This window comes from Salvelinus namaycush, chromosome 37 (assembly GCF_016432855.1).
Source record: "Salvelinus namaycush isolate Seneca chromosome 37, SaNama_1.0, whole genome shotgun sequence".
In the NCBI taxonomy this organism is placed as follows: domain Eukaryota; kingdom Metazoa; phylum Chordata; class Actinopteri; order Salmoniformes; family Salmonidae; genus Salvelinus; species Salvelinus namaycush.
This window is the reverse complement of record NC_052343.1, coordinates 24,730,677-24,744,667: the sequence shown is the minus strand read 5'-3', so window position 1 is coordinate 24,744,667 and position 13,991 is coordinate 24,730,677. Positions and strand designations below refer to the sequence as shown.

Sequence of the window (13,991 nt, the reverse complement as noted above, 5' to 3'; positions counted from 1 at the left end):
CAATCCACTTCACTCCAGTCAATCACATGTAGTCAGACGCATAGTACAGTATTATGGACACTAACTGTCAAATTTTAGTGTTTATTGTTCAGTTACAAAAAAAAATTAACATAAAAATAAAAAAACACAAAGCAACTCTCGTACCTATCAACTCTCATAACCTTTGAAACATTTTTAAATACATCTGTAACCACATATCTCCTTCACACTGCATTAAACCAAGACAAAAAAATCAAGTAAACAAAAAAAGAAAGCACCAATTGTTCTATGCTAGAAGACCGATAAACAATGTAATACTATCCTGGGGACAGAAACTGTCATGTTACTTTCTCTTCACTACTAACGTAGTAATCCTGACTCTACAATCGGTTGGCCCCTCTACCTTAGGGGCTTACTTTCTCTTTCTGTCTTGAGAGCAGCGTGGACAATACCTGCAGAGTTAGAAAAAAGGAAATACTCAGTTGTAAACCTTAAAATCCCATCATTATTTCCGTTATGTAAGATACACACTCACCGGCCAGTTTATCAGGTACACCACCCTGTTTATAAAAATGGATCGCTCCTACAGACAGTGAGTCACGTGGCCGTGGCTTGCTATATAAAACAGGCATTCAGTTACTGTTTGATTGAACGTTAAAATTGGCAAAACGGTATTTAACGTAGGAATGCAGAACTTATCGATCCTTGTCACGAATTGGCTATTACAGCAGACGACCACACCGGGTTCCACTCCTATCAGCTAAAAACAAGAAGAGCGGCTTCAGTGGGCACGTGATCACCAACACCGGACAATTGAGGAGTGGAAAAACATCACCTGGTCCAACGAATCCCGGTTCCTGTTGCGTCATGCTGATGGCAGAGTCAGGATTTAGTATAAGCAGCGTAAGTCCATGGACCCATCCTGCCTGGTGTCAACTGCGTACCGCTGTCCAATCTGCAGCAACTGCATGATGCCATTGGACAAAGCATGGACAAACATCCTTGTGGAATGTTTCTGACTTGTAGAATCCATGCCCCAAAGAATTCAGGCTGTTCTAGAGGCAAAGGGTGGTCTGACCCTGTACTAGATGTGTGTATCTAATAAACTGGCCAGTGAGTGTAGTATGTATGGTTAGTCTGTGTTGGTTGGCTGATTCCCTCACCATTTCCCTCTTGGTTTTGTCGTCAGGCCCACGCAGGCAAAGTGGAACCACTCGATGGAACACTGCAAAAACAATCAACACAGGGGTTTGATGAAGTCTGTACACACTGTAGCTTTCAAGACCCAGGATCAACACAACAATATAGGTCAGGTCAGTGCACACACTGGGGAGGTTTCTGGGGAAACTCACGTCTGTGTTGTCACAGCCAATCATCTCTCCATAGGACACCTGGTGACACAGGCAGTAGGTGGGCTCATTGGGGTCCACTGGCATGTCCAGCACGTCAGAGGGATGCACGTTCCCAAAATTAGCAGCTGGAGCAGTGAACTCCCCCCTGACAATGAGAGAGAGTGGTGGATGAGTACACACACACACACAATTAAGGCCAATGAAGGAGATTGTCTTCAAGGAAGGAAGTGATAGAGTGCACAATAACAAACGTACGGCTGGAGAAGTTTGACTTTCTTCTGTGCACTCTTCGGACTGCCATCTTCATCTGAGCTCTTCACTTTAGACCGAGTTTTAGCCACCTTCTTCTCTTTCAGCCCCCTGGACTCACCTGAAATATCAGAACATAGCTTTAAATATATAGTGAGCTCCAAAAGTATTGGATAAGTGACATTTTTAATTATACAATGACTATGGGGTTAAAGTGCAGACGGTCAGCTTTCATTTGAGGGTATTTTTGTCCATATCGGGTGAATTGTTTAGAAATTACAACACCTTTTGTACATAGTCACCCCCATTTTAGGGGACCAAAAGCTGTGGAACAAGTTCACTTATGTGTATTAAAATAGTAAAACGTTTAGTAATTGGTCCCATATTCCTAGCACGCAACGATTACATCAAGCTTGTGACTGTACAAACTTATTGGATGTATTTGCTAATTGTTTTGGTTGTTTCAGAATATTTTGTGCCTAATAGAAATGAATGGTAAATAATGCATTGTCATTTTGGAGTCACTTTTAATGTTAATAAGAATATCATGTTTCTAAACACTCGACATTAAGGTCGAAGCTACCATGATTACGGATAATCCTGAATTGTGAATAATGATTAGTGAGAAAGTTAGACGCACAAACATACCGCCAAGACATGCTAACCTTTCACCATTGCAATAACGGGGTGGTGTATGATATTTATGCCTCTTTCACTCTTTATTCACGATTCATTCAGGACTATCCGTAATCATGGTAGCATCCACATTAATGTAGAGTGTTTAGAAACATATTCTTATTTACAATAAAAGTGACTCCAAAATGACAATACATTTACCATAATTTTTTCTCTGAATGATTTGATATTTTGAACTGTGCGAAGATGCTACAAGGCAAACATTCATGAGAAACAGACCCGAACGTACACACATACACTTCAAATACGTACTTTTCTTTCCCTTACTGGAGGTGGAATCATAGTCTGTGCTCTCTATCTGCTTCTCCTTCAGGTCGGCCTCAAAGCGGGCCAGGTCTGTGTCCAGTCTCCGGATGTGCTTGTCCACCTAGGGAACAACCACTGCAATTTAAGATTCATTTGACTGACCCACACAGGCTCCAACACAAAGGAAGCACAGAGCTCCAAAGTACTACTACTGACCATCTCATAAGTCTGCATGGCCAGCTGCACTTTGTCATCCCCAAACTCCTTGCTTTTGCTGTACGATTGCTGGATCTGCCTCAGAATAGTAAGCTTCTGTTCAGACGATAGGGTCCTGGCATTGGATGTGTAATCCTTTGCCAGGGAGTCTATCTGCCCCTTTAGATCTGAGAGAAAGACAGATGGGTTGAGTGAGAAGTTTGGATAAACAATTTTATTGATGCCACTGGTCTGAGAATATCAGCCTTATGTGATGTGTGTTACTATGTCACTTGCTTCCACATAACATGCATTTTTTTAATGAAGTATGTGTATCTAGGGCTTTTACAGGTATGAATGGATCTAAGAAATCCCATGCCTGTGCCCTTCAAAAGCTCAACAAAGTACTGCTATGTAAAGACGCCTCACAGAATTCTAGTGCAGCTTTTGGTCTATATGACCTGACGATGTTTGAAGATTAGCAGATCATTGAATGGTAAATTGTTGAGGACCGTGGACATGAATGTTATGGAGGCTACAGATTTCATTTGCATACATTCATCATGGGCAATTCAAATGCACAACTTGTGGGTGGGATGACTGCTACTTTATTATGCATTGTAAACATGGTTCACACATACTCTGCAGAGTAGTGAATTGGTCGGTAACAGTTGTAGTTAATGTTATTTCTCACCCTCCGTACGTTGATCCAAGTCCCTCATCAAATTGAAGTTCCTCTGCAGCTCAAATGGCAGATTCTCTATGCCTGTGATGCGAAATGAACAATCATTAACAACTTTTGACTAATAGTCACTAAAAATACATTTGTTATGCCAATAGTTTGTATCTTCAATTTGTGCTGATACTCAAACTAGGCTACTGCCTAGCAGGCAAAACGACCGTTGGTGTGGCTTAGCTAGGTAGCTAGCTGCCTAATCCTCAAAATAAAGCATTCCTTCTTGCAATGCATTGACTAAATATGCAGAGAAATTCAAATTGATACCTAAACTATCGAAAACATTTGCAGATTCTTCTCTCTAAATTGTTTAAATAATAGAAAATTAACTCACTATCTAAATAGTGTTCCAAATACATTCCCGCCGCCATCTTGGAAAACGTAAACAACACAACTTCCGGCGAGGACGAGTTCTTTGGTTTGATCCGAAATCTAATCTTAGTACTGGTATTTTATTATCAATCGATAATGCATACGGATATTGTATTTGCACTGTGTCAGAGACTGAATGTAATTGATTAAACATACTGTTTATGAAAACTAATAACATATTTGATGTCATACACAGCCAACAATACTGCAGTAATATAAAAATAAACAGAAGATGGGGGTATATGTCAAACAACCGGAAACATTTTATTGTCTCAAGAATTAGTCTTTACAATACATATCAATTTGACCAAAAGACACTAAATGAAATTAAACCAAACAGATAACATTGCAAGGAAGGAATAAAATGTGAAGTTGTGATGTTTAACGAGAGTTGAAGTTAGAACATTGCCCTCAACCACAGATCTAGGATCATATTACCATATTCCTAACCTGGAACCAATCATCCACGAGGGCCATGAAACATTTCTGATCTAGTATCTGTGTGGTTAGGGACATCATCTACCTACTCCAAAGGGGGCTGAGGCTCAGGGCCCTTGATGGAGAGCCTACTGCAGTGATTCAGTCTGGAGGGAGGCAATATTTATCCTAACATACTCTGCTCAACTCTTGTGAAAATTACTTATCTGTTATGACAATTAGACCTCTCTAACTAGCGACAACTGCAAAATAATTACAGTCTTCATTTTCATAAACATTTTATACATGTTCATTGTCCAACCTCTTCTTTTTTCAGCAGCTTCTTCAACTTATTGAATTTGTTCTTCCCCATTCTCTTCTTGCTCTGCATGGGGGATTTCCTCTGTTTATCGCCCTTTTTCTCAAACCTGCTCCCTTCCTTTGACTCTTTGGTCGTCTCCCCTTCTGTTTTGACTGTGTTGGACTTCTTGAGCTCTCCGTCCACTTTCACAGTCCCACCATCCATCTTAGCGATCTTTGCCTTTTTCGGCCCGGTTGGTTTCTCATTCTTTTTCAAGGTGCTTGGGTTTGTTGTTTTCTTGGCGATGCTTTTGGCTAGCTTCCCGTTGGCTGTGGCCTTCTGTGACACAGTTGGCTTGCCAGGGACTGGCTTCTGCTTCTTGGACTTGTTCTTAGACCCTGCTTTAGATGGCCCGTCCTCATCAGAGGAATCAGCTGTAACCTCTACTGCCTCAGATGGCTCGGTTTCCTCTTCTCCGTCTGGAAGTGACAATAACAGGATGTTAGTTTTACATAACACAAGTGGTGTTACCATGACACTGGACAAAGCATTGTGGTTTAGTAGATCCAAGATGACATCTACTTTACCTTTGTCAACTGCTGTGGTTGGGACCGTGTTGGAGAACTTTTTCAGCTTGGCCACAAAGAAACCGTCCATGTTGTGGGAATGAGGATAGAACCGGCGTGAGAGTTTCAGAGAGGGATGGAATCGTCTCTCTTTGAATCTAAAATGGAGGAAATATATTTGTTCATATTGCATGAGAAAAGGGTTAGGGGGTACGGGTAAATATCTGGATGAATGTGAATAATGTGTTCTTATAACCCCTTTACCTGGTGAAACCTTCTTTGCCAAAGTCCAGTCCAGTCTGGACGAGTTTGACGTTTCTTTTCTTGAGAGCATAGTCCACTACCCACTCGTTCTCCTCCACCTGGTGATGAAGTCAATAACGTAATTTCAGCTATTCTAGTCCAAATGAATTTAACCATCAGACATTTTGTACATGCACCAACAACAACAAAAAGTCTACGATACAATAAATCATTGCAATTCACTAAGTAAAGCCCCACAATTTAGATTGTGTTTATTTGTCATCAGTTTGACACTGTGTACCCACCATGATAGAGCATGTGCAGTACACCACATAGCCTCCAGAGGGAGACCCAGCGTTGACTGAGTCGATGGCCGCCAGGATGAGCTCCTTCTGCAGGTGGGCCAACCGCTGGATGTCAGACTCGTCCTGAGAGACAGGACGTAGGATTAGGAAGACATGAACAGGAAGTTGTAATTAAAGGCCAGTGGCTACTGTAAATCTAACGGCCTGTGTAGTGTATAATAGGTTTTTTCTCACTTTACTGGTCTTCACAGCAGGGTCTTTGGAAATTACTCCTGTGCCTGAGCAGGGAGCATCAAGCAGCACTCTGTCAAACCCACCCATTACCTGCAAATATAGTAACCAACAGGTTAACATACCATCAATGGGTGTAACATACATACTTATATTGTGTCATACAGTACATGTAAAAACTGCATGTAGAGCAAGAACCTCTCATTACCTTAGGGAACTGCCTCCCGTCGTAGTTACAGATCATTGAGTTGGTGACTCCCAGACGGTGGATGTTTCCCACCACACTCTTCAGTCTGTCAGCACTGGCATCATTGGCCACAATCACTCCTGTGTTCCTCATCAACTGGGCTGTGGGACACACACATATACACAATAAATAAGTAATCGAATAAAAAGACAAGTCTTGCCTGTCAAGCCCCCAGATCAGGGGTTCTTAATCTTTTTTTTAGGATCGGGCCCAAATGATTAATTAAGTGTTTTCCTGGGACCGAAGCACATGAAAACATGCCCCTTTTGAGGGCCCTAAGCGAGATACAATGGGGCAAAAAAGTATTTAGTCAGCCACCAATTGTGCAAGTTCTCCCACTTAAAAAGATGAGAGGCCTGTAATTTTCATCATAGGTACACTTCAACTATGACAGACAAAATTTGAAAAAAAAAATCCAGAAAATCACATTGTAGGATTTTTAATGAATTTATTTGCAAATTATGGTGGAAAATAAGTATTTGGTCACCTACAAACAAGCAAGATTTCTGGCTCTCAGACCTGTAACTTCTTCTTTAAGAGGCTCCTCTGTCCTCCACTCGTTACCTGTATTAATGGCACCTGTTTGAACTTGTTATCAGTATAAAAGACACCTGTCCACAACCTCAAACAGTCACACTCCAAACTCCACTATGGCCAAGACCAAAGAGCTGTCAAAGGACACCAGAAACAAAATTGTAGACCTGCACCAGGCTGGGAAGACTGAATCTGCAATAGGTAAGCAGCTTGGTTTGAAGAAATCAACTGTGGGAGCAATTATTAGGAAATGGAAGACATACAAGACCACTGAATCTCCCTCGATCTGGGGCTCCACGCAAGATTTCACCCCGTGGGGTCAAAATGATCATAAGAACGGTGAGCAAAAATCCCAGAACCACACGGGGGGACCTAGTGAATGACCTGCAGAGAGCTGGGACCAAAGTAACAAAGCCTACTGTCAGTAACACACTACGCCGCCAGGGACTCAAATCCTGCAGTGCCAGACGTGTCCCCCTGCTTAAGCCAGTACATGTCCAGGCCCGTCTGAAGTTTGCTAGAGAGCATTTGGATGATCCAGAAGAAGATTGGGAGAATGTCATATGGTCAGATGAAACCAAAATAGAACTTTTTGGTAAAAACTCAACTCGTCGTGTTTGGAGGACAAAGAATGCTGAGTTGCATCCAAAAAACACCATACCTACTGTGAAGCATGGGGGTGGAAACATCATGCTTTGGGGCTGTTTTTCTGCAAAGGGACCAGGACGACTGATCCGTGTAAAGGAAATAATGAATGGGGCCATGTATCGTGAGATTTTGAGTGAAAACCTCCTTCCATCAGCAAGGGCATTGAAGATGAAACGTGGCTGGGTCTTTCAGCATGACAATGATCCCAAACACACCACCCGGGCAACGAAGCAGTGGCTTCGTAAGAAACATTTCAAGGTCCTGGAGTGGCCTAGCCAGTCTCCAGATCTCAACCCCATAGAAAATCTTTGGAGGGAGTTGAAAGTCCGTGTTGCCCAGCAACAGCCCCAAAACATCACTGCTCTAGAGGAGATCTGCATGGAGGAATGGGCCAAAATACCAGCAACAGTGTGTGAAAACCTTGTGAAGACTTACAGAAAACGTTTGACCTCTGTCATTGCCAACAAAGGGTATATAACAAAGTATTGAGATAAACTTTTGTTATTGACCAAATACTTATTTTCCACCATAATTCGCAAATAAATTCATTAAAAATCCTACAATGTGATTTTCTGTATTTTTCTCTCTCATTTTGTCTGTCATAGTTGAAGTGTACCTATGATGAAAATTACAGGCCTCTCTCATCTTTTTAAGTGGGAGAACTTGCACAATTGGTGGCTGACTAAATACTTTTTTGCCCCACTATGGTTGGGGGGGCTCCCCCACCTCGCATGAAAAACATTTGTTTTAAAGTTCATTTCCTGCAATTCTACACACTTTGCCATGACTTAAGCCATTTTAATATATCTGAGTGAGAGTGACTAACAAAACCAATGGGGGGCCCCTTGGAGGTCAGGGCCCTTGGGCACATTCCCGGTCAGTATTCGGCCATGATTAGATAGCTGGCTAGACTAACTTACCAATCTAAAAAGTGTTTGCTGACATGGCCAATTAAGTAACTGTTAGTAACTAGGTTTCCATCCAATTGTCAACAGATTTTCATGCAAATATTCAAAAATCTGCATAAAGAATGCACATTTTCCCACAAGTGGTGTTTCACTAAACTGACTTGCGTGATGACGTAGTGGACACAAAATGTACTTTTTCACTTAAGTTTTCATGTATATCTAAAGTTTCCATCACCTTTTCAACTCTGCTGATAGTTTTGTCACAAAAACTGTTGCGTTACACAGTAAATGTGCCTATTCTGGTCTTGGTACGTGCGCTCTCAGATGCAGTGCGGGTAGGCTAGTCTACATTAGGTTTTTTATGGATGAGCGAGAATATTTTTATTTGTCAAAACGGCAGTCGTGCATCGATCATCATGTCACCAGAACAAGACCCATGATATTTATTGGAGAGGAGCATGAAGTTCATCACCGTTCACTTTCACCACCCTGTGAAGTTCATCATAACTTATTTCATCTGTAGCCTAATAAATTGCATGGTTTCCCGAGTCACGTTTCTACCGCCATTTCTCACATAATTAATTTTACAGACAAAAAGATCCCACCATGTCGACCGAACAAATTATATGTCGGCATTTATAGTAATATATATTTTTATACATTATTATGACTTTACTCGCATAAAAACTGTGGATGGAAACGTGGTTATTGACTGACATAGCAAGAGAAAAACAGCTGCTGCACAACCAAATGTCAAAATGATGTTTTCTTCTATTCTAACTCCCATGTCGCAACACAAGAAAGGCTGCCCTTGATTATTAGGCTAATCGTAGAGACCAACAGCAGTAAACAGTATTGTGATCATTGTCATTCAACTCTCATTTTTAACATCCTCACCCATATAGGTGGTCTTTCCCCCGGGAGCTGAGCTCATGTCGAGCACAGTCTCCCCCTCCTGGGGAGAGAGAGCCATGACAGGCAGGAAGCTGGAGGCTCCCTGCAGCATGTAGTGACCAGCCAGGTACTCTGGGGTCGCACCTGGGAACAAGAAAACACAGCTAGGGTATACACTCATCATATTCATTCATGTATACTTACTCATAACACACAGAAAGCAGGATAACAGTAGTAAATAGAGAATTAACATTCTAATCTTTCATACAAATATAAAAGGTTAGACTGTGCTGGTACTGACCTATGGGTACTGAGGAGTCAAAGATTACCAGGCCCACTTTAGACCACTTCCCCAGAGGATCCAGATTCACCCCTCTGTTAATCAGGGCCTGGGACAAACAACATACATGTCACTCAGTCAGTCTGGCAGAGGAACAGCCATTACTAATAGCATCCAATTATCCTTTGGTCAATTCCAAATTGACCCTTAGTCTTAATCCTTTCAGAGATACACAAATGCCTAGGGGGTAGGCGTTGATTTGGGGCACCTTTATTTGATCCAACTTGAAATAGATTTGTTACCTGAGCCAAGTCTCTCCTCCTTGTCTTCAGTGTATTGGTCCGAATGGTGACAGGTCGCTGAATTTCATTGGCCTCCAGGAAATCAATCAGCTACAAAGCACATAAAACGAGAGAAGCCTTAGTTCAGCATGATGACAAAACCGTTACAACAAAACGTAACCTTCCATAGATTCCTGTTCATTTTGTGTTTCTATGACATTTGGGAGAACAAAGCAATGACACATACCTCTGACACTGGGAAGATATCCAGCAGTTTGTCTATGAGGAAATTGTTGTAGCTGTAGTAAGTGGAAAGATCCTTTTTGAGGAGAGAGAGGTACTCTGTTCTCTCTTTCCCCTCCTCCCTCTTGGTTGCAAAGTGAGAGAGAACATCCACATTGTCCTTTATTCTCTGGTGGATGGTCTGCAGGTCTACAAGCAAAACGCCTGCAATCACAGGAGAGAGAAAGAAAGAAACTCACTACAGATGGAGTCCACAGGCACTGATAAAGAACATGTAGCAATGTGTAAACTGGCATAGGAAAAAGCATAACTGTCAAATCTATAAAAAAATAATAAAAAATAAAAAAAGTACAAATCTAAGCTCTAAACTCACCCTCTTTTGCTATCTCCTCTGCTCCAGGTAGTATGAATTTGTCCATCTCATCTAAATTAGCCTGTACCGTATCATCTTCACCCATGTCTTCATCTCCACTCTTCCCCTTATCATTATCATCATCATCATCATCATCACTCTCCTGGCCCATGGCTTCCTGCAGCTTCTTCTGCTTCCTGGCAGCTCGCTCGATGGGGAGCAGCTGAATGAGGGATGAAGAGAGGAGTAAGGAACAGATGATTCAACAGACAAAGATTCAGCACCTTGCTAAAGAACAGTAAGAACTTTGAAGAACGAACATTGTTTTGCTATTTAGAACATGTCCTGTGTGCATAAATTCAGTGAATAATTTCACATACCTCCTCTCCTTCACTGCTGTCCTCCAATGCACCGTAGTCATCAACCAGGTCATCATCATCACCATCTCCCTCAATTAGCAGTTTTATCCCTTTATTGTTCTCCCCTCCCTCTTGTCCCTCGTCCTCTTCCTGCTCCCATTGGCTGTCACTGTCGTCCTCGTTATCTGATTGGCCGACCTCACGCTTCCTCTTTGCTGGCTTCAGCCATTCACTGTTTTCATCTGTGAATCCTTGAGAACAGGGGAAACAAACCAATTATATCCCCATAGACATTCATGGCTATTGTATTGAGAACACAGTGAATGGATGGGGCTGTCGGACTCTGGATCCACATGGACTGGGGTGACTTACCCCCCCCCCCAATGCTTACAAATTAACAGTACCTTTTTTTGGCTCCTCCTTCTCAATGGTTTCCTTGGGCTTTTTGGTCACTTGAGCTCGCTTCCCAGCTCTACAAAACATCATAATCTTCAGCAAACGCGTGTAACACATTACATAGTGGTTTAAAAAAGGGATTGACTACATAATATCCAAAAGATTACAAACTGACCTTTTCCTGGACCTGCTTGACAGTCGTTTTGGTACAGTATCCTCTGCAAATGACAAGCATAGTTAGCGAGCATCAACCTCTAAAGCTTCATGTGTCATTCCCATACATCTTTGCTTTAGTGCCACTGTACTCCCAGCAAGTGAAGGAATACTGAGCATGTCTTCAGCTCTTTAGAAGCTGTATGTTATAATAGCATCCCTCTCACCATCCGTTAAGAACTTGGCCAGCTCAGTCTCTGCTCCTTTCTGCTTCCTGGACTTCCGCCCCGGCCCCTTCTTCACATAAGTGGTGGGATCCAACTTCCTGCCCATGACTGACACCTACACAGGTAGTCTGGAGAGAAGATATAGCTCATGATCATGTTGGATTTACACACTAAGGCATAGGATCAGAATGTGATGAAGGTAGTCACTAACTATGCACTGATGGCAGCTCTGAAAGATGGTAGCTAGCTATATTCTCAGTAACATGTTGCTCAGAATCTGTTCCAAGAATGTTGCAGATAACAAAATTATAAATAACGACAAATCAGCTTAACTTGAAGTGTTTACTGAAAATGCTCCTGAGAACATATCACCTCTTAACTCTGACCAGCACTGATGTGGAGAAATAAAAAGCAATGTGAAATAGAAAAAAGTTGACGTCTCTAACACCACGGTGTTATATGTAACGTTAGTTATTATAATACGTGGAACGTCCTTTTCATATGCCAAGTCGGGATTCTCGTCATAAGAATGTTAGGTAGCTATATAGCTAACAACTGCTAATGTTGGTACACTTTTCCACGCATGCTAACGTTTTCCATCAATGGTATCCCCCTATATTCAAGTATGATGATGTGCCGGTAATTAGCTAACGACACATTGACTTCTGTTAAAAACAGACGAGTTGCATTCTAGAGACAACCCAACATTCATCTCATGAGGTTGCTATGAGCGGTAAAGAATGTTAGTTAGTTGGAATTTGATATCACATACGCAGTGCAAGTCCGTCACCATGACTTCTTCATTCACTCTTGTATGGCACAAAAAAATCACGGCATTTCTCTTTACGACAACTCTCCAAAACTCACCTTTGCAATAGTTAAAGTATAATGTATTTATTCGATCCTTGATTCCAGTTAACAGATCAAATTTACGCACATGTGTTTTTTTTCTCGCACACGTTGATTACCGGAAGAAACAACCATGCGTTTCCGGCGCATGTGATATACGAAGGCAAAATGCTCATCTTTACAGAGGGAGCACAGTTTTCAAACTCCGGAAGTATTCTGTCTCTTTTATATACTAACTGAAAATAAACTTTACTCATTTCGTTTCGTGTAGACCTACGTGAAAATGTTTCAGTTGGATGGGTTGTCCCAATTAATAATATGTTATTTCCCTGGGGCATTGACAATCAGAGAGAATAATCAACCTTTTTCGATTATATACTGAACAAAAATAGAAACGCAACATGTAAAGTGTTGGTCCCATTTTTCATGAGCTGATGGAAAACAGATAGGAAAACGCTGCACACTGCTGCGCATAATCCCAGGTGATATTTATAACAACGTTTCGACCCTTAGGTCTTCATCAGGCATCCATATTCCGGGTGGGGGTGGTAGGTCCTATTTATGTACTCAGTGACATCACTTCCTAAAACAGGTGGTAAAAAATGTACAACATAGGGTCACAATATTAACATTCAATGTATCAAAATATGTGATCAATATTTACAGTAATATACATACACATACAATATTAAATTAGGATAAAAAAAGTATCATTTGAACATTTTGAAACTGAAATAAAAGATCCCAGAAATGTTCCATATGCACAAAAATAGTATTTATCTGAAATGTTGTGCATAAATTGATTTACATCCCTGTTAGTGAGCATTTCTACTGTGCCACGATAATCGATCCACCTGACAGGTGTGGCATATCAAGAAGCTGATTAAATAGCATGATCATTATGTAACGGATGTGAAATGGCTAGCTAGTTAGCGGTGGTGCGCGCTAATAGCGTTTCAATCGGATACGTCGCTTTGAGACCTTGAAGTAGTGGTTCCCCTTGCTCTGCAAGGGCCGCGGCCTTTGTGGAGCGATGGGTAACGACGCTTCGTGGGTGACTGTTGTTGATGTGTGCAGAGGGTCCCAGGTTTGTGCCCGGGGTGAGGGGACGCCATAAAGTTATACTGTTACATTGATGCTGTTGACCCGGATCACTGGTTGCTGCGGGAAAAGGAGGAGGTCGAAAGGGGGGTGAGTGTAACGAATGTGAAATGGCTAGCTAGTTAGCGGTGGTGCGCGCAAATAGCATTTCAATCGGTTACGTCACTCGCTTTGAGACCTTGAAGTGGTTCCCCTTGCTCTGCAAGGGCCGTGGCTTTTGTGGAGCGATGTGTAACGATGCTTCGTGGGTGACTGTTGTTGATATGTGCAGAGGGTCCCTGGTTCGCGCGAGGGGACGGACCCATCGCTGTTACAAGTACACAGGTGCACCTTGTGCACCACCACCTTGTGCTTGGGACAATAAAAGGCCACTAAAATGTGCAGTTTTGTCACATAACACAATGCCATAGATGACTCAAGTTGAGGGAGCGTGCAATTGGCATGCTGACTGAAGGAATGTCAACCAGAGCTGTTGCCAGAGAATTTAATGTTAATTTCTCTATCATAAGCCAGGTTCATAGTGGTTTTAGAGAATCAGAATGTCCAACCGGCCTCACAACCGCATACCACGCGTAACCACGCCAACCCAGGACCTTCACATCTGGCTTCTTCACCTGCGGGATGGTCTGAG

The 13,991-nt window shown here is 42.0% G+C and overlaps 2 protein-coding genes across 2 annotated transcripts; both read right to left on the bottom strand.

The window, feature by feature from the left end:
* Positions 1-51: 51 nt before the first annotated feature.
* Positions 52-3,829, bottom strand: LOC120031156 (inhibitor of growth protein 4-like). Its single transcript, XM_038976756.1, has 8 exons — positions 3,788-3,829; positions 3,412-3,483; positions 2,739-2,905; positions 2,529-2,643; positions 1,587-1,701; positions 1,332-1,476; positions 1,143-1,204; positions 52-431 (listed from the first exon to the last, which is right to left on the bottom strand). Exons 1-8 carry the CDS (start codon positions 3,822-3,824, stop codon positions 392-394), a joined length of 753 nt encoding a protein of 250 aa, XP_038832684.1. The 5' UTR covers positions 3,825-3,829; the 3' UTR covers positions 52-391.
* A 235-nt stretch (positions 3,830-4,064) lies between these two features.
* On the bottom strand, positions 4,065-12,393 carry LOC120031340 (probable 28S rRNA (cytosine(4447)-C(5))-methyltransferase). Its single transcript, XM_038977047.1, has 16 exons — positions 12,278-12,393; positions 11,411-11,538; positions 11,206-11,248; positions 11,039-11,106; positions 10,656-10,885; positions 10,297-10,498; positions 9,928-10,127; positions 9,702-9,791; positions 9,421-9,508; positions 9,123-9,263; positions 6,097-6,236; positions 5,892-5,981; positions 5,658-5,780; positions 5,374-5,471; positions 5,131-5,267; positions 4,065-5,022 (listed from the first exon to the last, which is right to left on the bottom strand). The coding sequence occupies exons 2-16, from the start codon at positions 11,514-11,516 to the stop codon at positions 4,553-4,555; spliced, it is 2,226 nt and encodes a 741-aa protein (XP_038832975.1). The 5' UTR covers positions 11,517-11,538; positions 12,278-12,393; the 3' UTR covers positions 4,065-4,552.
* Positions 12,394-13,991: the final 1,598 nt, after the last annotated feature.